We start from the raw sequence: 26,501 nt of genomic DNA, 5'->3' as shown, positions 1-26,501 counted from the left end.
CAGATACTTGAAGCTGACCCAGGGGAGCAGAGTTCAGTTATTTTAAACACTTCCTCTGAGAGCATCCCAGGCATGGCTGCAAGATTTCCACCTGCCTTTCCCATCAGGCATGACCAGTGTTATGACCCCTAGCATGAAGCAAAATGGGAAAACCATACAGATATTGCTGCAGTTGAGGAAAGGTCCCAGCTGCACTGCAACTTCAAACTGTGTTTTCCTCAGCAGCACACACACATCTGGATAGAATGGAACACAGCATGATGAACTCCATTAAGGAAACATGTTTCATCCCTCAAAGGCATCACAGCTTGCTTTGTTTCACAGGTAGGAAACCACACAACTTTCCTTCTGTATCCCACTTCTCCAAACTTCCCAGACCCCTGTGCCCAGCACAATGAGATAATCCAAATCCTTTTCTGTGATAAAATATTACACAGTTTTTGGAGCAGCCACAAAATACAGGGATGAAACACATGCAAAGGGGCTGATGCACAACCACAACCTTAAGCTGCAGCAATGACACAGCTCTGATTTCTTTGATGAAGTTTGGGCAAAATGCTTCGATGAGCAGGATGAGAATGGTCACAGCAGGTTTGATCCAGTTCAATTCCAAATGATTCAATATGAATCATATTTTCTTCAGACCAGCAGTTTGAATTTTGTGAACATGGTATTTTTGCTGAGTACAGTAAAAAAACCACCCACACCACACACATAAATTTATTATCTCTACTCTTTACCACATTTACTAGTTTTGCTTTTCCATTCCAGCCAGCCAAATGGAAAACCAGCTCTCTTCAATACATGAAACATTATGCAGTATCTTCCAAGAAACTGAGATTTAACAGGTTTCTGCTGCTTTAACAGATATATTTCAATTTCACTAGACCAGAAGATAACTGAGTCAGCCAAGCAAACCTACTGCAGGTCACAGATGAACACAGTTGTGTCAATTACTTATGGCAAAGTGAAAACTTACTGCCATGTAATTGGCAAGTAAGCTGGTTTATTGCTTTACTCTAAATTCCCAGAGCTGCCTCAAGTCTTATCTCAAAAAACAAAGTTAAGCAACGAGCAACCAGCTATGAAATCAAAACTGGCTCCAATGAAGACAATGATTCTTGTTAAATCAGAATTTTAGTTGAGACTGGAAACTGAAATTTGAGACTTCTTTCAGGGAGAAGAATTCCACCTGAATAATTTCCAACTGTTTCTTTCCTTTTAATCCAAAATAACCTACAAAATTCAGTCAGTTTGATTGAAACTATGAATACTTCTTGTATTTTCTAATTAAAATAACATTTTGGCAAAAAAATTACCTCTTCTTGTGCAGCTATAAGAGGACAAAAACTTACTGCAGCATAGCAGCAGCAATGCTTATAATGGCATTGTACCAGAGGAGAGCCAAGCTCCCAAAATTCCCAAGAAAGAAGAGGCTGTTCCAGTAGCAGTCTGTGGCTGGGATTGTGTACATTACCCACAAGCAGTATATTCTATTTTCAGCACATATTTAGGATTGCAAATCTCAGTCTTTTTAACACAGAACAGACCAACTTAGCATCTTCTACTGAACTACACCACACCTTGACACCAGGAGAGAGGAAAATGTGATTTAAAAACACACCCCAGACAAACACCAGCATAGAAACCCATGGATTTCAGTGGTCTGTCAAATCACAAGCCATTAGTCAACTGGGCTTTGCCTACAGAAGAAGTTTTTCCATTATGCTTATTTCTTTTTTGTTAATAAAATTACTCAAATTCAAATTTCATTATGTTGATCTTACAGTTAACTTCAAAAAAAAAGAATCAGAGCTGGAAGGACTTTTTATTAAATTGCTCAACTCTGCCTACAAAGTGCTCTTGGTAATTTGTAGCTCTGCAAGAAACAAAGCCAGTGGAAGTTTTCCAGCTTTCCATCAACTACACTTTGCAGCTGAATGGTGACATTTAGAAAGAGATTCCCTATATTAGAACTTTCAACACCCCAAAATTTACCCAAATTTGAATTGAATACATAGTATACAGAATACAAACATTTGAATTCTGCATTTCAATAAAGCTCCTACCTTTACTTTCCTCTCCTTATGCCCTCAGCAAGTTATGGGATGAGACTGTGCTCAGCTACTCTGTTTCAGTAACATTTTATGACATGAGGAAAACAAAATACCTGTGGATTTGCCCGTTTTTATGCAGGTAGTCCAGTCCCTCCAGCACCTCCTTAAGGATTGTGGCTATACAAGCTTCATCCAGGACACCAGTCTTGTGTTCTCCTTTGGCCACAATGTGCTTGATAATATCCAAAACAGAGCCTAGAGAAGAGTCAAACACCTTAGTTTCAACTAGAAGAACTGATTCACAGTTAATTGTAATTTATCATTGTTTAATACACAAGAAATTCACTGATGATGGTCAGGATCAGTCAGAAGATGAAGCTTTTGCTGCAGGAAAGCAGAGGCAACAAAAAACCCCTGGGGGAGAGCCTCAAGGGGGGCTGTAAAACCCCTGTGAACACTGAGAAGTTATTTGAACAAGCCAAAGTGTAAAATGTACACACACATGACACTTGGAAGGTTTTTAAGCAGACACTGATGCTACAGCTAGCTTAGTGCTGAGTACTGGAGAAGCTGAAGGGGGAAATGGAAAAAGCAGGGGGCTGCCAGGACTCAAGCTGAAGGTAACAAGCTTGATAAAATTAGGCACTCTTTTTCAGCTCCTAAAAATTCTGTGCAGAGGAATATCAGGAAAAATCTCATCTGTTATGGCTGGTACAACCCTAACAGGAAAAAAAAAGTGGAAATCATTAACTAGAGAAGAAATGAGGCTGAGTTGTGACAATAAGTCCCTTCTTCACTGTGTACAGAACTGGAATAGCTTAGATCCTTCCCTAGAAGTATGTTTAGTCTCTCTCCCCAGCATGGTGTGAATTACATCATCTTCCATGACAAACCAGGCTCTAGAGAGCAAAGCACTTCTGCAAACTGCACCCAGGAATGAACGGAACCGGTGACTCGCAGCAGCCTCTTGTGCAAGGCCCAGCTTTCCACAGGCACTGCCTGCTGCCCTCCTTGCATTTGCAGCTGCACTGAAAACACTTCTCAGAACTTTTTATTGCTCCAGCATGGATGGCTAAGCCTCTTTTCCAAAGCCATTTAGGCCCTTCAAACTTGGGTTTCTATGGTTTAATGGCTGGATAGGGACTAGAAGGGTTTTTATAGCTATGGGCACAAAGCAGTGTCAGCAGTACTGGGAAGTTCTTAAAGAATGAGAAAAGCAGGCACAACTGGAGAACATAAATTGCAGCTTTGTTTGTCTTTGAGCAGGAAACTTACAGGGAAAGAACATCCCAGTACTAACTCAGCTAGTTTAGAAAAGCTGGGCTCAGTTTTAGAAAAGTTTAGAGACGTTAATTCTTCTTAACTCACAATCAAAAAGTAACAGAAAATTATTTTTGGATTTAGGAACAGAAACTGTCATGAATTTGGCCCATGGGAGAATTAGAAGTTTCACCTTGGAAATTCCTGAAGCAAGTGAAAAATACAAAAGAGGGTTTTAGCTTGATTTTCTTCTCACCCTTCAGGTTCAGGTGGACAAAAAACTCTTCCTCTTTAACATTTTTTATTTTTTTTATGTTTTATTAACTATCCCAACTGAATTTCTAGGCTAAAACAATTGTGCAGATGAGTTTTCACTTAGAAGAGTATTTTCCTTTTGGACTCTCCTATGAAAGCAGAAGCTGCAAGGTTTGAATACAAACACCATGTGCAAAGGCTCATTTTGCGCAATTCAAACTGCAGAGGAAACAATTACATGGGTGCACAGTGGCCCTTAGTTGGTGTAAAGCAGTATTTGCTGAGCTCATCTAAAAGCTTGCAGAGCTACTGTTTCTCACTTCCATCTTCTCTGGCCCACTGGCACCAGCTTCACCTGGACACCAAGACATCCAGTAAACTCAGTGGATATAAATTGTGATATAAATTGGTTGCCCTGAATAGCACCTTCAGCTTCCTCTTACAAAAAAATCTTTTAGTTCAAGATATGTGCAGGTGACACAATCTTAACACAGAAGACTCTAACAAAAATAGAAAAAAACCCAGAGGAAAATGAAAAAAAATACAGAAATGAAGTTACATAACATTGCCCCAACGTTTTATGCAAACATACTCAGTGTTCAGCCTTCCTTTACCCCACCCAAGCAGAGAAACACTCTCATGTTCAGTGAATTTTGACATGGGTCTTACCCAAAGGCTCCATCCAGATGTAACTCAGGTTGTTTTGACATTTGTTGGACTTCCTGCATCTAAGCAAGAATATCTTTACTGAAGAGAGCTAAGATTTCAGATGTTGGAGATGAACCCCTTCACTGAAATTCACCTTTATGTTCTGAGAAAAGCATCTTCTGTTGTGTGTCATGAGGACTCACCTGGCCTTCAGCCTATGATGTTTTCACATTTAAAGAGTACAAGCTTACAAACTTTGAGGCTTCTTATTCTGGACAAGAATTTCTGTGACATCAAAAAAATCCCACCAAAGAAGCCCCTCCACATCCACAGTTCAGGTTTTTCCTCTGAAATGTGCCTAAATCTGGAGAACAAACTGTCACTTGTTTTAGAAGTCCAGTGAAAATGTGTGGTTCTTCACGTACTCGTTTTGTCCTCTCTCCACCCACGGCTCCGTTAGCAGACTCGGTTCACAAACATTTCCCTTCTCCTGCAAAGGGCTCAGGGAACATGAGGAGGCAGATCATATGGTGTACTCAAATTCATTTGGTCAAAAAATCCTCTATTTAGCCAAGTCAGAGGTTGTATTTAACCCTGAAAGGGGGGTGGAGGGCAGACAGACAAGAGGGCACGCACAGAGGCAGCCCTGGTTGTGAAAAGGCTGATTCACACCCAGGCTATATCTGCTCCCAGTCCTGCCTGACACTTTTTAAGCACATTTATTTTAAAACCACTTTCACGTTGAGATGTTCATAGAAGTGGGGGAATTTGTCAGCCCTCTGCAGAAAGAGCAGCAAAAAGGGGTCAGCAAAATGCCCACTGCAGGAAAGAGCTGAGAAGCAACCCAAGAGCCACCCTTTTGCTGGAAAAAGTGTTCTTAGGATCAGCCCCCTTTGTCTGCTCAGGGATTGGCCACTGGCACCACAGCACCATGAAACTGTGATTTTTCCAACTCACAAATCAATAAGTTTGGGAGTTGGTTCTGACTCACAACTCAACTACAACTTCATTAAGCACAGCACCAGGGAATACAGAACAAAGCCAAGCTGCATTTCCCAGCACTGCTCCATGGAATGTTCCAGCATTCTGGCTCAGGAAGCCTGGCATGGAGCAAGAGAAGAACCAAATCCCTAAAGAGCAAGCCACAGCCAAGGTAGGAGCTGCTTTGAGAGGAGAAGTCATGGGAATTTCACTGTCAAGGAAAACACCTCCTGCTAGAAGGGCAGGATTGGATTGCAGCATGAGGCTGAGCAATCCCATGCAAATTTGATACCAGAGGTGTGTGTGTGTGTGTGTGTGTGAGTGACACACTCACCAGGGTAAGGCCTCCCCTGCCTCAGGACACAAATTCCCACACCAACTCCATTAACTGGACCAAGAGATGAGGGACTCAGAGTCTAAAGGGGGAAGTGACTGCTCTGCACAGTGGCCTGCTCCCAATCCAGCAACACAATAACTGCTAAAATTAACTGGAAACTAATGCAGCTGAACTGGAACCAGGGCCTGAACCACAGCAGAGGATGTGCTTAACAAACTGACCACACTGCTGGGAAACACCAGCATGACTGCAGAGGCTGCCAGCTCCTGATCCAGCTTCAAACCAGTTCTGGAGTAACTGGGGAAGAGAGAGCACATCCCAACACAGCTGGATCTCTGCTTAAATGCTGTTTCACTATGGATTTGTGCTCCATGTGCAAACTGCTCAATCTCACTTTAAGACAGAACCTAGTGGCCAGAGGATGAGGTTCCCACTGGAAATAAGGTTGCCTGCTCTGTATTAACAGTTACAAGATTTTCAAGGAGAAAACAAATCCACTACAAAGTTCCAGAAAAGAAAAAAATATCTTTGGCTCCTCTCTAAAATAAAACCTCTATTTTAGATAATGCTATGAAGCACTCTGGTGTGTATTATACATGGTATTAGGTTTGATTACAACAATTCCCTCATTATTTTTCTCATTAAAAATTCACAAGTAGCAAGTACAGACCCAAAGTACAGGAAGCTGAATCCTAAGTCAGAGAAAGATATAAAAAAGAAATTAAGTTTGGCTGAGGCTGACTGGAAAGCTCTTCCAAGCCCAGAAGGGTCACATACCAAGAAAAGACAAAACAAGACACAGAAAAAAGGGTCAGAACTAGAGTCTAACCATAAATATAAATAATGCTGTCATTAACAAGGATGTTTAAAGAAAGCTGGTGATGAGCAACTGATCTCAAAGCCCAACAAAAGACAAAGGAAAGCAGACAACATTTAGTGATTGATATGGAAAAAATGCAGCTAAAACAAATTCCTGCCCATCAAATATACACTGTGCAGCACATCAACAGGAAGCCTCCAGAGATACTGTGCAATCTGATAAAGCATTTAGCATGGCCTGTCATTCATCATCCCAGTGTGTCAGTGTGCTCTGACACCAGTGCTCATGGAACTGCACCTCCTAGCAAAGAGCAAGCTCTCAGTGCACACCGTACAGCAGCTGAGAGGGAAGGGCTTTTCTGCTCAGACTCACAAGTTCCCAGTTTGCTCCAAAAGCTGCTCATGCTGTAGCTCCTAAGGACAGCACGAGTCAGAGGAACCTGTACACACTCACCCTCAGCTGAGGGAGCCCAAGCTGTAACTGCTTGTAAGAGAAGGACATTCATGTTTTGGATATTGACACCAGGCAGACCAATGGACAGTCCTGGATCCCAGCAAAAGCAGTCCTGACTTGCACCCCACACACATCCAGTAAAACTGACTCTGTCAACACCATGAATTGTGTGAATTAGCAAAGATACCAGGTTACCTATGGTGACAAAATGAGATTAAAGTTCCAGGGTTCACCACCTCACTGTTGTGGCCCTGCATCATTTCCAAAGCCATGCTATAAAATGGGATCACTGCAACAACTGCAAATCCAGTTTTCCAGGCAGGGTGGAGACCAAAGAGCCAGGAACTCCTTAAACCAGCTTTGCTGCTGCAGCAAACTTCTGTGTAATCACACCCTCGGGGCAACAAGTCCTAATTGTTCCACTGATTCACTTTCAACAGCAAACCACCACAAACACTGAGGCTTCCTGTTCCAAATCCAGAGCATGATTCCTTGACCTCACCTACTCCAGCAAGCCAGTGGAATGGTATTTAGGAAGCCTGTTTCTGACGTTTCTCCTCAGCAGAGGAAGAAAACATCCACACTCATCAGTGACACTGCTTAGGGCTCCAGCACACTGGGGCTGAAGCACAGAAGGGCATGAAAACCTGAGCAGAAAGGAAAGCTTGTTTGGAACAAGATCAGAGATAAATGCAGGGATATTCCAGCTGGAATTTTACATGCCCCCAGAGGAACAAAAAATGTACAGCAGAGCTGGTTGCTATGGGAACCATATCTTGCATGTTATATTATAACTTAAGTGACAGAACAAAGATACACTTGAAGTTCAATGCAGTGAAAACTCCTCTTTAACTTCATCTGGGAGGCAGAATGGGAAAATTTAATTCTCAAACTTCCAACCTGGAAAAAACAACAACAACAAAAAAAAAACAAAACAGGTAACAGTACCTGCATTGATTGGCCATTTAGAGGCCTGGCACAAACAGGATTGGAAACAGTGCTGGGGAATCACCGCACAACTGTGTGAGAACCAAAATCTGCCCCAAACCTGACAGACACTGATGCTGAACAGGCTGAATCTTTGAGAAGGGGGAGTTGGCAGAGTCACTGCTGCTTCTTTCAAGACATCTCAGCATTAGCCAGTGGTTTCAGTGAGCCTGGATGTCATTAGAGCCAAGAATTAAACCTGCACCTTGTCAGTCTCTGGCAAACAGATGAAAAAATGCATAAGAAGGAAGAACTGTTTGGATTCAGTTCTTCTGGGACTGAGGAATACAGATACAGGCAAAGAGTAGCAAAGTAAAGGAAACAAGTTATACAAAACAAAGGAAAAGACATTAACCCTGGTTAAACCTCCTCAGAGGAAAGCTAAGGAAAGATCCACTTCTTGCCTCCTTCCCCCCAGGGCATGTGCATGGATGCAGAAGAAATATGGAAAGATTAAGGCAGAAAACAAGATAATACAATAAAGGGAGCAAAAGAGCCTGTTGCTGTTGTGATCAAGACATTTCTAGGAGAAAATCTGAACACAAACTAATTTTTCATGCTTTTCTTATTACAGTTAGGAGTGGCAATGTACCTACACACATTGCATCATGTACAATCCCTGCCATCCCCTGCTTCTGACTTATCCCATCTTTAATTGTTTGAAATTAAGTTGTGTTTCTACAAATAAAATCAAAATCCCTCCAGATGAATTAAAAATAGCATATCTCTCTCCTAAGAAAATAATTCAACAGAAACACAAAGATTTCTAAGGACCTGTGGTTTATGCTTTGATCATAACTCTCTGTTGGAATTAGGAGGAGCCAGACCAGAGATTAACACAGCAGAAGCAGAACAAGATGTCCTAACTCCCTGGTAGAGAACTAAGATTTGCCTACCTCTTTTGGTCTGGCATTCTGAACTTCAGATCAAAGCCTGAAGTAAGAAGTTGATTAGCTAATCTTAAAAACTTTTGGAAAATAAAAGGTTTAAATATTTCAATACAGCAATCTCCTTAGCAGATTTCATCTTAGAGGAGAGGGCAGAATATCCAAGAGTCCTATCTGGAAATGTTTCAGTATTTAAAGGATTTGCACAGTTGAAAAATATTTTGGAGGTTTTATCTACTGCAGGCTAGGACAGGAAAAATTGTTGTGTGATGTAGCAAGTCACCAGGGCCAGCTGTTTCATAGGAACAGCTGTTTTATAGAGTTATCCACAGCCATGGGTCACCTGTGAAATGAGAGCTCTTGTTAAAAGCAGGGAGAATTTAGAAGAGCAAGCAGGTCACAATGAGTAAAAGCACAAGAACAAAAGCACAGCTGCTCCTCTTCCTGCTAAAGGAGTTTGAGAGCAGGACTGGGCTTCAGCAGGCTTTAAAAAGGCATGAGTAAAATTCCTGAGAGGAGAATGCCAGGGAGGCAAAGAGCAGGTCAGCAGCTGTCCAGAAATAGCCATTGGATTTTAGTTGGGAGTAACACTGGACTCAAAGGCTGGGGTGTCGAGTTCATGCTGCTGAGCTTAGAACCCTACAGAACTCCCAGCATTAGAGAAAAGGCCCTGCAGCATCCAATGAAGGGAACAGAAGGAGCAGGCACCTGACAAAGCTGACACAGACACATCAGCAGCCTGAGAGAGGCTGTCAGGAACTGCACACAGCAGCAGCAGCAGCCCTGTCCCCACCACTGCACCTCATCACAGCCACCTTTGTGCCACCAGCAGCTCCACAGCTGTGCTGGGCTCAGGGCTGCCAGCTCCCAGGGCTCTGAGCAGGGGCTCCCTGGTACCAGCCTGCCTGGGCTCTGGTGCTCCTCAGCTCCCCAGGGCTTCCTCCTGGCTGCTGACAACTTACAAATACAGAAATCTCCCATCAACAGAGTACTTGGGGAGACAAATAGTTCTGTTTCAGTGACAATGTCAGGCAGGTAATTCAGGACCTTTGAGGGCACCCTCTGGCTGTCAGAGGAGCAAGGCACTGTTAGACAACTGCAATTTGTGGATTTAGACAATTTTCCCTTAGAAACATCTATAAAACACTTGCATGTATGACCAGGTTAGGATTTTAACAAAAGACTGCAGCCAGAAAAGAAACTAAATTACACTTACAGCAACAACAAAAAAGTCTTGCATTACAGATTGGCTGTCTTGTGGGCTGTTTGTCAAATTAATAAGGTCACTGTCTGTAGGCTGAAATTAAAACTAGTTTCAGCCTGAAATCACACACCAGCATACACTGACAGAAAAGAGGCAGTAAAATTCTGAACTTTACCCAGAATAAATTATCATGAACAAAAGCCATGATCAAAACACAGAATGGGCATCAGACTGTATTTCATATGTACTTATTGAGATTGGGATGTACAAATCTTTTTAAACAGCTAAACAAAATGAAAGTGTTAGGCTGTCCTCTATTTTGGGTCTGTTTTGGTACAGTTTTGTGTTTGCTTGTTTGTTTTCGGTTTTGTTTTGGGGGGCTTTTTCTCTGCTTTTGTTTTCTGGTTTAAAAACCAGCTCAAAGGTTTTTCCTGTTGAAATCCAGATCATTATTTTTCCCACTGCATGACAGATGACTGCAAAACGAGCCACTTTATTACTGATAAGAACTAAGCTGGAAGGAATGAGAGGCAGCTTTAGAAGTGTCTCTTGTTACATAAATCACTCAGCCTAAGACCAACTGAAAACAGGCTCATTAAAAGTGAATGAAAAAGCTCTTCAGTCAGAAAGCTCCAATCACAAGTTTCTTCTCCCATCCTTAAGACTGTGCTGTAGAATCTGCCTAGGAGAGCTGAGATTCCTGAAGCACAGATATAAAAAAGTATGAAGTAAAAGGTACACAGAAGAAAACAGCTGGAAAATACCTCACAAGGTATCCTCCTGCTTAGAAAGTGAAAAGTCATTCTCAAAGTCTCTTTTTTTCTTTTAGCAATTCCTCCAGCCTTCAAATGATTCCTCTTAAGTGAGAAAATGTAACACTGACTCTCAGAAATATTGAGGAAGGGAAGAATTACACTCTTACTGGTCTGTCTTCTATGGAATGACCCTACTCTTCAATATATGCAACAGAATGAGAAGCAGGGAAATTTCCTAGCACTCCTTAACTGCAAATCCCCCACTAAATGCCAGAGCTGCACAAGGGTCAATTATCAGGCTGAAGAACATAAAAGCCCATTCAAAGGGAATATTAAATGAGAAGCAGGTCATCATTCACACCAGCAAGAGGCTGGTTCTGAAGCAATAATTATTTTTCCAGAAATTTTCCAGTGTAGTCGTTACATCTGTGTTGCCCCGATAATGATGGTCTGACTTTTCCCCAGCTTTACACAAAAAAAACCAAAAAAACAAAAAAAACCCCACCTCCACACACAATTGAGAACAAACAGAGACAACATTTGGAGGGTCAAGGATGAGCCATGACAGAAAACTGCTGTGAAGTGATGGAGGCAGCTGTGCATTTTCTTCAGAGAGGTTGTGTACTCCTGGAAAAGGCCAAACCCATTGGTGCTCCTCTCCAGCACCCCTGAAATGCCATTTCCTGGTGTTGTGGAAACTTTCCCATAGAGACTCTTTCTATACACACAGCAGCACTGCTTGCCCTGAGCTGGCAGGGGATTCTTTTCCACACACAAACAGTCATCAGTGCTTTAATGACCTGTCACATGTCCCTCTAAGGAAACACAGGGTATTGCTTGGTGACACATGAGCACATGAGACATTAAAAACCCTTTAAGACAGACTTAAGGCTGGCATGGAGTTTGATTTCTTCCAAGAGAACTGCTAAAATTCTCTAAAAAACACCTTCAAAGGGACATGTTTTATGGTCATTGTTGAGCTCTTGTGCAAAATGCAAACAGGTTTAGCCAGATTTTTCCACATCATCTCCTGGCATTTTACAGTCCACAAAATTAAGCCAAGAACAGAGAAGCCAGGTTGAGTTTTTTTCAAAAGCAAGAAAATAGAGATTTTCTTTTTTCAGTTTTCAATCCCTGTTTGCTGCAGTGCCAGGAAAATGAAGTCTTCCTAAAGACAGGCCCAGGATTTAGCAACAGCACTTTGTGTTAACATCCAGAACTTGAGTCCATTTCTTGTCTCAATTGTAAATTAAACAGGGATCCTGGAAAATATTATGACTTCAAATAAAACATTACTGATACAAAATTTTCAAACTCACTCTCTCAAAAAAAGTTGTTTCTCCAGTGTCTGAGAAGATAAACCCAGAAAAGGGACATTTCCCTGGCTCTGTTAAGTAGGCAGTGATTTTCAAAAGCCAGTTAGGTGTTGCTACTGATGGACACAACATGAGAAGCTGTTTCTGAGCTGAATGGGTTGCCATCAAATATTATTTGTACAGAATGGCAGGGAAGATTCCTGCTGGGAAGGGACTTGGGGAGTGTTGGTGACAGTGGCTGAACTCAGCCAGGAGTGCCCAGGTGGCCAAGAAGGCCAAGGGCACCTGGCCTGGGCCAGGGCAGGGATTGTCCCCTCTGCTCAGCACTGCTGAGGCCACAGCTCAGATCCTGCAGTCACTTTTGGGCCCCTCATGACAAGGAGGACTTTGAGGGGCTGGAGTGACTCCAGAGAAGGGAACAGAGCTGCGGAAGGGGCTGGAGCACCAGGAGGGGCTGAGGAAGCTGGAAATGGGCTCAGCCTGGAGAAAAGGGGGATCAGAGGGGACCTTTAGGATCTGCACAACCCTGACAGGAGGGGGCAGCCAGGGAGGGTCGAGCCCTGCTCCCAGGAACAAGCAGTAGGACAAAAGGAAGCTGCCTTGCCTTGCACCAGAGGAGGTTTGGATTGGATATTAGGAAACATTTCTTCATGGAAAGGGCTGTTCAGCATTGGGACAGGCTGGCTGGGAGGTGGTGGAGTCACCATGTGGATGTGACATTGGGGACAGGGTTTTAGTGGTAAGCTTGGCAGTGCTGGGGTAATCCTTGGCCTTTCTGATCCTAGAGGTCTTTTCCAACCTACAATTCTAAATTAAATTAAATTGTAGAGTTAAACAACTCTACAATTCCTAATTCATGGGTGGGAACCTTAAGAGGTAGAGAAGGGAGAGAGGAAGGAGGGAGGACAGGTTTTTCTGCTGCCTTTAGGGTAAAGAAATGTGACCACTCACCTCCACTGAGTAACTTCATCACCAGCCACAGCTCATCTTTCACCACAAACGATGTGTAGTAAGATACAATGTTGGGGTGATGGCACTGACTCATGGCTTGAATTTCTTTCTGTAGAGAAAAATAAGACATCAGCAGTTGGACACAGTGGTAATTACTCCTCAGGCACAGAAGTTATCTTCTCAAGACACAGCAAGGGTGCAAAGAAAAAGGATACCTAGAAGGTAAGTGTAGAAAATCCAGAAATACTCTAAACATTCAGGCTGCACCATACTAGAGCCAAAAGTTATTTTAGGGTGTTCTTCCTGTCTGTCTAGAGAAAGAAAAAGTTAACCAAAAAACCCATGGCAAGGATATCAAAGTAGTGGCAATAAAAATTCCTGCACACAGCTACAATGGAATATTCCCAAAAATTCACTCTGGTTTGTGACCTAGGAAGTTCATGCTGACTTCTCCTTTCAGTCAAACACTCTGCAACAGATGCTTAATCTGTTGAAGACTATCATTTGGATGAGAAAGGGAAATACTGGCCTCTGGGGGAAAAAGGCCTCTTTTTCCTAAAGTTTGTTCCCAGCAGGAAAGCAGATGGCTTAGCTCAGTTAGGGTGAAGGCACAAAGGACAGCTGCATCCTTGGCCACACTGGAAGAAGAGAGAGATCACTTTGAGATTACAAAGTCAGTAGCTCCTACCAGTCCAGGACAATATGAAATATGTTCAGATGTTAAATTGTTTTGAGTTTTGACTGTGCTTAGTCTTAGTTTTGGTTATGGAGGGAACAACACCACAGAAAACATTGACTGATTTCATTATGCAAGCACAAATCACCACTTTGGACAGAAAGACTCCCAGTTTCTTGGCTGTCCATAGACAAAAGCCATCCCCTGAGCCAAGCCTGGCACCCTGCACTGCACCCAGCTGAGCCTCTGTGCTTCAGCCAAGTCCCCCAACCTGACAAATTGTGCCCACCCCAGACTCATCCTCCCATCCCTGAACTTTGCTCTCAGCTGCACCATTCCTCCACAGGACACACAGGAGGAGGAGAGCAAGGCCCTTCATCCCTGATCCTTCCCTCCCTCTCAGCACAACACTTCCCTGGGATGAAGTACAAGAAAGAGCTCTGAGCAGAACTCCCCCGTGCCCAGGACACCCCACAAATGCAGCACATGTTCCTCCTGCTCCTGCACAAAGCTCTGCTTGTGACTGAGCTCAGAGCAAAGCCACTGCTTCCCCTTGGCAAGGCCTGAGCTGGCAATCACAGCTCCAAAGGAACAGGCTCATGTTGATTTATCCACTTAGCACTGCTTTTCAGGGAGTAGGTGCCTTTGAGGAATCCAAAGCAATTGGTTCCTCTTTCTGCTTCCCCAGGAGAGGCACCAACTTTCCAGGAAACTTTACAAGCAGATTAAAGAAGAATCCTTCTAAACAGGAAAGGATATTTGAAGAGGAATAAGCTATTCATCTCCATGTAGCATACTCTGACTAAAAAACACTCTGTGAAAATAAATACAGCCTCAAACAATATATTTTGCTTACTTTGACAGCTCCAGCTCCCTTTCTTGCAAACTTTCACTTGTGTCAAGTCATTTTTCACAAAGGAAATAAATCAGCAACTTTGGAGTTTTCTGTGGTTCCCTGTAGCTCTCTCTCTGACAATTAAATATACTACACAGGATCAACTGGCACCAGAGGAAACCAAGGTGGAAAGCAGAAGCAAGGGCTGGTAATCCATCCCATCAGCCAGACCTGCCCAAATCCACCACTCTCAGAGGAGCTGGCTTTGTATTTTCTCCGCTAAACTGTTCAAAATACTTTGAAGCCGTTCCCTGGGAGATCAAGAGAGTAATATGAGAAATGTATACAAACATTGCATATTTAATATATATTTGTGTATGCTACTGGAGTACAGGAGGCAATGAGACAAAGTCTGGACCAAGTTTACTTAAGATCCTAGACCTAGATCAGATTTTTGCCATTTAAGCAGCCACATACTATAGAAATTTCCAGGCATTTGGTGACAGTTAACATTTTATTATTAAATAATTTCCTCTCTCATTCACTACCACAATCTGCTCCCTGGGCTGGGAAACACAGCTAAAAAAAAATAGCTGAAGTCTGTCATGTGCACAAAAGCATAAAGAGGGAAAATAAATAATCACAAACCTGATTTGTGCAATTAAACACCTCTGTCGGCCAGTGGATGTATAATACAGGCAGATTAATCCATTTCTCTCACAGAGTAGCACAGCTCTGAATAATTAATTGCATCACAGCCCACGATTTTCAGTGTTTTTACATTATTACCAATCAGAGGGAGCAGCAGCCAGGCAGAGTTTCCCTCCCACCCCCAAACCCCCATTTCATTTTCAGCATTTTCCAGGCTCATCTCACACTGGCTACATCAAAGCTTGTTCCTGCTCTCCCCCAAAGAAGGCACCAACATCCTGAAAGCTCAGCCCATACAATAGTTTGAAATGATAGTGGCAAATCACAGGGGTTTGTGGTTAAAATGTTTCCTGCATAACTGAACCCAAGCCAATCCTATCATCCATCCACAGCCTGCTGCAGCAGTGCCAGTGCAGGGGCTGAAGGCTGCAGCTAAAGCAGGGATCCCACTCAGGGATCACTGGGCAGCTCTGCTCTAAAGCAGAGTAGGAAGGGATAAAATGCAGCAGAACAGCCATTTTTGTGTGGTAAGCTCAGCTTTAATACTATTCCCAAACCTGCCATAACTGAACCCAAGCCAATTCTATCACACAGCCACAGCCTGCTGCAGCAGAACCAATGCAGGGGCTGAAGGCTGGAGCTAAAGCAGGGATCCCACTCAGGGATCACTGGGCAGCTCTGCTCTAAAACAGTAGGAAGGGATAAAATGCAGCAAAACAGCAATTTTGTACAGTAAGTTCAGTTTTAATACCATTCCCAAAGCTTTTGGGAGAGTTTGCAGCTCTTCAAACACAACAAAGTCACAGCAGGTAAAGGTTTCCTCTTCCCACCTCCCTAATAAGATTGCTAGCCCCAGATAACAGAGTTACAACTGTGCTCCCCATATTTTCCCCAGCATCAAAACTACATTGGGAGACTGCAAATAAAAATCTCAGTGATTGGCACACCTCTGTAATAATTTATCTGGGCTGCTCTATTCCCTCTCTGCCAGCAGCCTTGGGTCACTTGGTACAGACCCCAAGCCATCCACAGATGCAGGGGGTGATCAGCAGCTCTTGCACCCAACACCCTCACCCTCCATGGCCTCAGTGATGAGAGACAGCCCTGCTGCCAATTCCCAGAAATTCCTCTGCTTTCTGCTCAGCTATGGAGAATGAATTCCCCACAAAAACAAGTCTAGACACAGGCAATGGTTTGGAAATGGTTACATGCTCAGCCTGGGTGAGATATTTTTAATATCTGTATTGTCAAATACCAAAAGCAAATAGACTGGGATTAGCTCTAAATGCCTCCATGGCTTCCATTAAGGGTTCTGACAAATGTTTTCAGTACTTCTACAGGCAATAAAAGAAACATTTCAAGGCTTGCAAAACAGTCATAAAAGTGCACTGAAGTATAATCTAGAATCATAGGCAACCTATTAGTCTCCTGTAAAGTCAGACATACTTCTGGAGATCAGCTATTTTGGATGAGGGTTTATTTGCCCAGTGACACACAATTGAAGTTGGAATTAATAGGAGCAGGTAAGGCTGTGTTTTAGCTACCAGCTCAAGTTTCCTAATGGTATTTTCTTTTCACATCACCACCTTTTACTCTGTGCTTTTCTGCCCCTGAGGCTTGCTTCAGAGGCACTTGCTCTCAACTACCAGGATTAAAATGATGCTTTATTTAGTTTTACTTCCTACATGTTGACATGAACTCCAGAGATAGCAGAGCAGCAGAGTGCTTTCATGTGGCTACCTGCAGCTTCAGAGGAGTCCAGAGGGCTGCCAGCATGGTTACCCTGTTTGAGGGGAATCACAACCATAGGAGAAGTGGGGAGAGAAAGCATGGCTGGAGCAGAAATCAAAGCAGGTCAGATGTGATCACCCCTTGAAAGCACCAATGCTCCAACTATGGCTGGCAAAGATCTTATACCATGAGATTTCAGCTGGGAGATAAGGCATTAAAGCTGCTCTTCATCCTTTTAAAGCAGGATTTAGAGCTGCAGTCCTATAGGCAGCCACAACCATTCACATTCTGCTCCAAGAGAAATTTTAACAGTTTAGCTAAAACATTGTAAAATTGACAATAATAATTCATTTGCCTTTTGAGGTAGCAACATAACTAAAATAAAAACCAAACCCAAACAAGTTCTTCTATCAAAATTAACTCAATAGATATTTTTTAAGAAGGTGGGGAAAAGCACAAAATCAGAGATTCTGATTCAGCTCCCACTCCTTGGATTATCCAGTTCAACCCCTTGCCTTAAGTGCTACAGGAGCTAAACTGGCATGAGTGGAGAGGGGTTGGATTAGCCCTAGAACAACAATGGAAAAGAAACAATTCTGAAAGGGATAAACCCAGTTCATCCATTAAGTTCCCATCCTTCAGTGATGGGAACCAAATAGTGCCATGGCAATTCATTCAGCAGTTGTCCATTTTAATGGCTGCTCTTCAGCCTCATTCAGTAATTCCTTCTTTCAAAGTCTTCAGCATTAGTGACAATGCACTGAAGGAAGCAGGTGTCCCTGAACTGCTGTGGTGCAGCAATTCCTACATGGCCATTTTTAATTGGTTTCAGCCCAAAAGCAGATGTGTGAGTGGCTGCCTCCTCTCACAGACACAAGCCAGCTTCACCCACATCCCAGCTAACCCATCACTGATCCTTCCAGCTGCTCAGATCAATACCAGAGCTTACAGCTCAGCCATGCTTTCAGTGGGATTAGTGCCCACAGACAGCTGCAAACTCTCTGAAATTCTTTACATGCACCTGTAGGATCTCATGCTCATCCACTCCAAGAGAAGGAAGATATTGGATGGTCAGGATTTCACCCACCATCAATTCTGACGTTCATAGTGAACTTTACACACAAAAAACCAAAACAAAACCTAAACCAGTCCAGTAATTAAGACTTCTGTTGTTGCTGCTTTGATAAACAATACAACCAAGCTGCACCCAGCACAGGTTTAAGCCTTAAGCTGCAATCCCAACATGCAAGGAACGTGTAAGTCAGCAGATCAAATAACCATGCAGAAACCACATGTCATTTATCAGATTCCCTGGCACTGACACTTGGGCACTTCTTTTCCCTGGAGCAAGCATGAAGGTCTCAGGCCTGGAAATGGAATTATAATGGCAATTCCCTTCAGATGACAGGCATGGATGAAACATCTGTACTACTTCCACAGCAATCTGCTGCTTTGTCCCCAACAACCTTATAGTCTGCTTAAACCACTTGTAGGAAGTGCTCCATCAGATCAAAGGCAGCTCAATATCCTGTCCAAGCCTTCAAAAGAAGGTGTAAAAACCCTATAAAAAGCAGTTACACAATTATCTGCCCTGAGGGCAGACTTCTGACTAAGCCTGGGCAGTTAACAGTTGGCTTATGATTTAAACCAGGGGAGTTCATAATCCCTTTTTTAAATCCTATCTAATTTAACCTTCTCAACTATAGGTTGATTTATTTAATCTCATGCAACGTTTGATCTCCATGCAATTGGCAGCAAAGGTCCCTGGGTTATTCCCATGAAATTCTAAAGGACATTTCTGTTTAGCTGCAGCTCAGTTTGTTCCCTCAGCCTCCTCAGCTGCCCTCTGGCCACAGCACTGAAAGAGCAGCACCTTCACCTCTCGTGTGCAGCCTGCCAGGCCCAGGGCAGTCAGTCTGTGGAGCAGGGAGAATTTGCAATCTTTCTAGGAACAGCAACACCACATCTGCCATGCTCTTTCCTGAGCCTGTCTCCTGTTGAATCATCCTAGGGAATAAACAGGCAGCATTTCCCCCTAGCTGGGAAAGCCCAATGTGAAATATCCCATAGCTTCTGTTTCCCTCTCTGCTGTTCAACATTGCTGGGAACTGCTAAGCTGACAAGCCACGTCATCTGCTACTCATGGAGAGAAAAGTCTCCATCTGGATGAAAGAAAACTCAGCTTTAATTACATGAAAATGAAGTAGAGTTTGTAGGACAGAGGGGGGATTTAAGTCCTTTTAGACCAGTAATTCTTTAAAACAAGAAAACATTTATACAAGAAAAAGGTTGGAAGCATGGTTATTTTGAGGCAGATGTTACACCACTGTTTCAAGGATTGGCAACCAGCATCCCACAATGGAAAAGAGAGCAAAACACAGCTCTGAATGGTGTGCAGCTGTGAAATGCAACACATGAGCAAGCAGACTGTTTGCAAACCCACACCAGTGTGGTTGTTAACTACTGTGGGTTGCAAGACAAATAAAAAGTGGAACTTCAGCAATAAATCAAAAAGTCCAAGACCATTTGTAGACAACAATACATATATTTGTATTTGACCACCTCTCCCTGCACTCCACACCCAGTCACACCCCTGAGCAAGAATCCCCATAAGCTGCATTGTACTTCTGTCAGCTGAATCCCACAGGCAGGCCAGGAAAAATCTGTGAGCATTCAAAAATGTACAGGGAAAAAGATGAAAATGAGGCATGGAAATAAATTCCTGACAAACACCACCTAATTCAGTAGCTGGGTTAGAAGGAGGCACAACTCTGCACAGCATTACTCCTGCTGTCTACATTCTTTACAGCAATTTGCCCTTCACTTGGCCTGCTCATGATTCAACAAAGCTGGCCCTTCCTGCATTTTCCATACCCCAGAGCAAGAAATAAATTTAGTGCATTAACCTGGAATGTCATACAGTATATGGAAAGTGTGCAGTTTATTCCTGACCACCCACACAGCTCAAATGTACATTGAGATAAAAGGATCAAGATCAATACTTTTAATGAGCCAAGTCACAGCACTTGGTCTAAGCACAGCATCTCCAAAGCAAGGATGTGATCCCAGATTTCCTGGCCTTGGGACACCTGCTAGGCTTAGAGGAAGCTCAAGGCCACTCATCCATCCAGCTGATGATAGAGCCACTTACTCTGCATTTCCCACTCCAAACTAACCTTTCTCTTCTCCTCCATCCCAAGAACTACAAGTGCAAACCCCTAAGCAGCACAGACACTAAAAGAGGTGTACAAGAACCAAATCACCTTTTTAAGGATGGCAGTATGGTTTGCTGGTCTCCCTATCCTCTCCCAAGCAAAGTGAGACTGTTCTACCCTCTTGGCTATGCAGCTTCTGGGAATAAGGAAGCTTGCTTCAACAGAGAAATGTGAGGCACTGCAGAAAAATAATTATAAAATAATTTAAGCTCAATTTTCCCTTTACTACCACACTGCCCAATGAGTGGGAGCAGTGAGAGCCCTCACCTGACCCCAGGCAGGAAAGCAGAGTTCACCATAATCTGACTGCTGTGCCCAAATACCTTCCCAGCAACAGAAGCCCCATGAAAGCCCCAGTCTGTGATTTTAACTGCACTGGGGGAGAGGAGGAAGCAAGGCAGGGACACAACATACCCCAGTGTGAACTCATCATATTTGTCTTTGTATTTGCTTCTTTAAACAACTGTAACCTGCAAGCACCTGCAGTTAACTTTGGGGTTCTTTTGTGGGGAAGGCACAATGCTGCAATACAAAGTAGTTGCTCAGAAAAGTTAATTAAACTAATTGGGAAAACTGCCATGAAGGCAGTTGCAAAACTTGAGAATATTTATTTTAGGGTAGAAGCAGATATGGAAACAAGATAAAAAGAAGTGAAGCACACAGAGCTGGGAAATCAGGAACTTCCATTCTTTTGGCTCTTGCACTGAGAAACACTGGTGATCAATAGACTGACAAATTCAGAACAAACCCAGGAAAAACACTTTTTCACACAACACAACCACCTCAGCAACCCCTGCCCCTGGAAGCTGCTACAGCTCAGAACCATCTTCGTGCCCCTCCACCCCAACATGACTTTCAGATTCAAGAACACTGACAGCTGCACACTTAACCCAGAGAAGGACCCACACCAGATCCAGTCACAAAAATGGAAGCTCTGGAGAGCTGGCAACAGCAATACATTGCAGACCCACCCACAACAGGACAAATCATAGTGAGGAATGGGTCAGCCAAGATTTAAAATGTGCAATCAGAAGTACTTATCTAAAATTACACATCAAGTCTCTGCAGTGTCTCTTTCTGAACCTGATGTTTTTAGTCAGAATTGGCAATTACTCCAAGAATCCCAGTCTCAATTACTACACCCTGACAATGCAGTCAGGAACACCACTGAAGCAGGGCAGTATGGGCAAGCCACACAAAAGGCTTGAAAAGGACACCAAGGGTTGGTATAAGGACAAAAAGGCCAACTGTGAGAAGAGATCTTCAACTCCTACACCAGCATGAGCCATAAGAGGATTTGAACACAGGCCCACACACAACCCTGCTCAGGAGCACTGGCAGCCTGAATGGGGCCCTTCCTCTCAACCAGGGCAGATTTGCACATACCCATAACAACAAAAACACCATCAGATACTAGATGGAAACTGGAACTGGGATTTGCTGAAGATTGTACAAGTGCAGAGGTAGCAGGACTCCCAAATTCTGTTTCTGTTCTACCTTCTAATTGCAAGCACCAAAACAAGTGCCTGAGGTAAACTACAGCAGCTGCCGAGGGGGAACAGAAAGACAAGGCAGGATTATAAAAATCCTAGAGAGGTGCTTCAGAAGAAAAGATGGTACCAGGCCTCATCTCCATAATGCCAGTATTTACTGTGGAAAATTTTGCCCCAGAGATCTCTCTCATTCTAGTGGAGACACCTCAGTGTTCACAGGAATCTGTGTCTGCCTTGTTTAAATTCAGAGACCTTCCAGATGTGAGGTGAATGAGAGAACCACTGCACTACAGAGGCACCAGCTCACACACGAAGAGAAGAAAACCAAACCCATCAACACAGGAGCCAGATGAGAAAAGGGAAATTTCAGTTACCACAGCTACTGCAAAATTCAGTTTTTCATTGAGACAACCTTGAGAAAAGAGAGCAGCAGAAAATTACAGTACTGCAGCTCCAAAGGACTCTGTCTCCTTTCCTGAACTCAGAATTATGGGGATTTCCATATGGCAGCTTGCAGTATGTCAGTGATCCCTTTAGCTGGCATCAGTACCAGAAAGAGATTAGGAACAACAGCTAATTCATTCAGTTTTTCTCTTTACAGATGAATGGGAAAAAATGTAAAGAACTACAGGAAAGGAAAAGAAAGCAAAGCCATTTCCTTCAATTTTAAATGTTTTGAAAGCATGCAGCTCTGGATTCCCCTCAAACATCAGGGCTCTTGTGGGTACAGCAGAGCTTCACACTTGCACATTAACTCAGTTCAAAACAAAGGGATTATACAAAGTGCTGAGCTCTAAACAAACAGTCTGAAGTTTTGCAACAGTTGATCTTTTTAACATTTTGAGTACCGTGTCCCACAACCAGGACAACCGAGCTGCCAATTATGAAGTCAGTCAAGTTCCTTCACCTTTGTTGCGGTGTGCTGTAATGTCCCATTTTAGACTTCCAGGTCACCTCCCAGGTGTGCCTATACCTCTTCCCCCTTGCCCCCTTGCTGAGTGAGTTCTGTCAATCAGGCTTAACATTCCAGCAAGGCATCGTGTGGTTGGTCAAGTTCAAAGGATGCCCCTCAGGCCCGGGGGTCATTGGCCTGTCTAGGTGTCCCTCATCCCTTGAGACCCTGCCCCTTCCACCTGGTTGGTGGCTCACCTGTCCCTCCCCTTCCCCTGTCCCTGAGCTTAAAAGGTGAATCAAGCCATGCGGTCGGGATTCTGTTGGAGCAGTTGCTCACATTCAGACCTCTGTAACCATGGAATAAACCTCTGGATAAAACCCTCCAGCAGAATCCATCTCCTTTTCCTCCTCACCATCGCCTGAAGCTTCCCTCCTGAGGCAAACGGAGTTCCTAACAAGCCTGGACTTGTTCAGTGCCCAGCTGCAACCTCCAGCAAGCCAAGGTATCTCTGGGGTGATATACCGCAGTTGCCGCCTTTGGCCCAGCAGCGAGGGTCAGACTGGCCCAGGCACAATATAACTGGTAATATTGGGATTCCTATTCCAATACACCTTCACCCCACTTCAAGAGAGTGACACTTTCTTTAAGACACTTGGCAAAGAGAAATAACTGGACACAAGCCCCAGACAATTGTGATTGCATACCAGGAGTTCATCCATGCTCGTCTGACACTTCTCCAGGTTGATCCGTTTGATCGCCACCTTCTCCTTCTTGGGAGCGCAGAAAGCGGCCTGGACCACGGCAGTGGCTCCGCTGCCTGGGGGGAAACAGAGAGTTACCAACACCTCACACACTGCAGCACCCAGGGAGGGAGGCCAAACAAAATCCTGAGTACAGCAAAGACAGCAGAGCCAGGTGAAAGCCAGTGAGAGCACTGCAGGCATTCCCACTGTGCAGCTCCCTGGGCTGGCTCAGCCACCACGTCCAAGTGCTGGGCAAACTGAAGGAAAACAAACAAGCGGATCTTTATGGTCCCTTCACAGAATCACAGAAATTCAAGGCTGGAAGAGACCTATAAGATCATCAAGTCCAACCCATGTTCTAACTATTCAACTAGATCATGGCAGCAAGTGCCACATCCAGTCTTTTTTTGAACTCCTCGAGGGATGATGACTCCACCACCTCACTGGGTAGATGATTCCAGTATCTGACCACTCTTTCTGTAAAATACTTCCTTCTTAATTCTAACTTGCATCTTCCTTGACGCAGCTTGAGACTGTGTCCTCTTGTTCCATCTGTTGTTGCCCGGAGAAAGAGACCGACCCCCAGCTCACCACAGCCACCCTTCAGGAAGTTGAAGAGAGTGATGAGGTCACCCCTGAGTCTCCTTTTCTCCAGGCTAAACAACCCCAGCTCCCTCAGTCGTTCTTCATATGGCTTGTGCTCCAAGCCCCTTACCAGCCTCGTTGCCCTCCTCTGGACACGCTCAAGCAACTCAACGTCCCTCCTAAAGTGAGGGGCCCAGAACGGGATGCAATACTCCAAGTGAGGCCTCACCAGTGATCCCTTCCAGGGATCATTACAGCTCTGCAGCCCAAAAACCCTCCCCAGACTCCAGCTTCCTTATAAAAGAGTGATTCTACTCATGTACTTTTAAAGATATGTCACTGAGGTCACACAGACTTCTAACCTGATGTGTTCACCCAAAGTGTCAGAACAAGCCACTCTTTGCTACCAACACTAATGAGATTTTTCAAATATTTTTATGCACTAACTGCTGTTCTCATCTCTCCTCATTTTATGCAAAGACACGAGGTGGGTTTCATTCAAACAGGTTCAGCTCCAGCTCTCACACTGCCTCAGTTTCTGGGCTGAAAACCACAGCCCCAGAACATTTAAATACCAATAGGGAAAAAACAGCACATTTTAACATACAGCCCTTCAAACTGCTACAAGTAGGGAGTTCTGGATTTAAAGTACCCAGCACCATCATATCCTTTGGCATGCAAGGGAGTTTGCAATAGTGAGATTTAAAATCTATTTGATGTTAAGTTCATTTTTGTTGGCTTCCAGAAGCTGTTGCAACATTCACCTCTCATCAATAGGAGACCTTGTTGTTTTATTTTCTACCTTCTTCATGGTTCCCCACATTTACACACTTCACTGGAAAGGAGTAAATCCACTGCAATAAAATTGGGGTAGAAATGTGGAATATAGCTCAAATGTTCCTATTGCAAATACCTAAAAAATGTTAATAAAAATAAATAGAAATTAAAACAATTATTCTGCATTTTGGTGTAATACACCTATTTTAGCAGATTTGCCTATTTTTAACACTATAAAAACTACTTCCAGATTCTGCAATTCAGGTAAAGCACTTTTTTGCCAACTTTGTGATTTTTTTCTAGTACATTCACATAAACTGGGAGCAAAAACTTTCATTTTCAAACAAAGGCTACTGAAGATCCCTACAATCATCATCAAAAGTCTTCTCACACCAAGTTCCAGGTGAGGGAAAGAGCTTGAAACTCAGCCCTGAAAGACAGAGGAGAACTGCTCCATTCTGAGTCAATAAATGGAAAAGCCCTGAACTGTGGCACTCTGCTCCTCTAATCTTCAACCAGCACCTGCTGCAGTGGGAGCTGCAGGACTTTGACTTCACTTTATATGGCATGGCCAGTGCACCCTGGCCATCAGCATCAGCTTGCCAGGACTCCCTGTACTCAGGAGTTTACATTTTAATGGCAGAAGTGTGCAGAACACAGAATGCTAATGTTGCTAAAGCTTTATTATTTCCCAAAGCAAATGGGTTTTTAAGAAGTTCAAGACTGAGGCCATTTATTACTTGCACACATATTGTTTTTCAGAGACTATTTACAGCACAAGGTAAAGCAAAGTTATTAGGAAAAGGACAGCAATAACAGCAAGAATATTTACAAAGGGCTTTGAAAACAAAGTTTGAGTGCTGTAAGCAGGTTCTAGAGCAAATAACAGATGATGGAGAGGTCTGTGCAGATATTTAACAGAAAGTGCTCAGAAAGAGCAAGGAGGGGAGGTTTTGACAGCAGAATTTGGTCAGACTGCCAGGAGCAGGGCTGAAATACACAACATTAAGCACAGGACAAACAGCCCAAAACAAACCTCCATATGCACTCCCTGTAGTCACTGTGCCCAGCAGGTGCAGGAGTCCAGCATGGAAGCAGCAGTCCCAGCACAAATGAATTCCCACTCACTGCAATCCTGGGTGGCCCTGACCTACCCCTCTCCCCTCAGTACCTGCTTCTCTGGGTTTGTTTCTGCTGCCTCTTTGATGGGGGGGGAAAAGTAAAAACACAAGGGCTCAAGACAAAGAGAGCAACACACACAGAAGTGGTGACACGAGGCAGGAGTGAGTTTGCACTTCCTAGCATTGCTGGTCTCCCTACAGCAATGGCCTTTTGGGAGTCAGAACAAAAACCAAACACTGTATCAGGTCTTTGGAAAGAGTTGGATCCCAGAAGAAATGTTGCTGCTGACACATCCAAAGTGCCAGTATTATGATTTCTCTCTTTGGATGCCTTAGTGCATAGTAATAGAGGCTGAAAACACAAGCCAGATGCTGGAGGAATCTATGACTGTGCACCTCAGACTGTCTTGTCACACAACCCTTTTCACTCCCCAGCTGGATTCTCAGTGTGTATTTACACCTCTAAAGCTACCTGTCCTCATAAGCACAGTGCTCAAAGACCCTTTTTGGATATCTCAGACACTCAATGGTGTCACCACACTCCTGCTTCCCCCCACAGCATGACATCCCAGGATTTCTGTGCCAGTCAAACCCAGTTTGTGCAAGCACAACTGGCAGAGGTGCTTCTTGCAATCCAGATGCAACATCATTACTGTGAACCAAGTCCTTCACAAGATGAAGTGCAGGGCTTTAAAGAAGTCACCACACAAAGAACAGCTTTGTGTTTTATTCCTTTAGGATGTTACTACCAGAAACAATAGATGCAGCCTAATTAAAAGCAGGACCACTCAAGCTCCTTTCCAGTCCTGGAGTCCAGGGGATCAATGCTCAGTAGGACTTGAGGGCAAAAACTGCTTTTCACTAAGTG

General features: G+C 43.7%; 1 protein-coding gene across 1 annotated transcript in view; it reads right to left on the bottom strand.

Annotated features, from left to right (window-relative positions):
- The window catches only part of OXSR1 (oxidative stress responsive kinase 1), a 90,784-nt gene that overhangs the window by 47,554 nt on the left and 16,729 nt on the right, over nt 1–26,501 (bottom strand). The window contains exons 2-4 of the mRNA XM_054274080.1: nt 23,112–23,224; nt 12,912–13,020; nt 2,171–2,312 (exon numbers count right to left, since the gene is read on the bottom strand). Coding sequence (XP_054130055.1) covers nt 2,171–2,312; nt 12,912–13,020; nt 23,112–23,224 — 364 coding nt within the window. The remainder of the gene's footprint in view (nt 1–2,170; nt 2,313–12,911; nt 13,021–23,111; nt 23,225–26,501) is intronic.

Source organism: Melozone crissalis, unplaced genomic scaffold (assembly GCF_028551555.1).
Source record: "Melozone crissalis strain CALT ecotype California unplaced genomic scaffold, PUWL_Pcris_2 ptg000016l_1, whole genome shotgun sequence".
Classification (NCBI taxonomy): Eukaryota; Metazoa; Chordata; class Aves; order Passeriformes; family Passerellidae; genus Melozone; species Melozone crissalis.
This window is presented reverse-complemented; position numbering and strand designations above follow the sequence as displayed.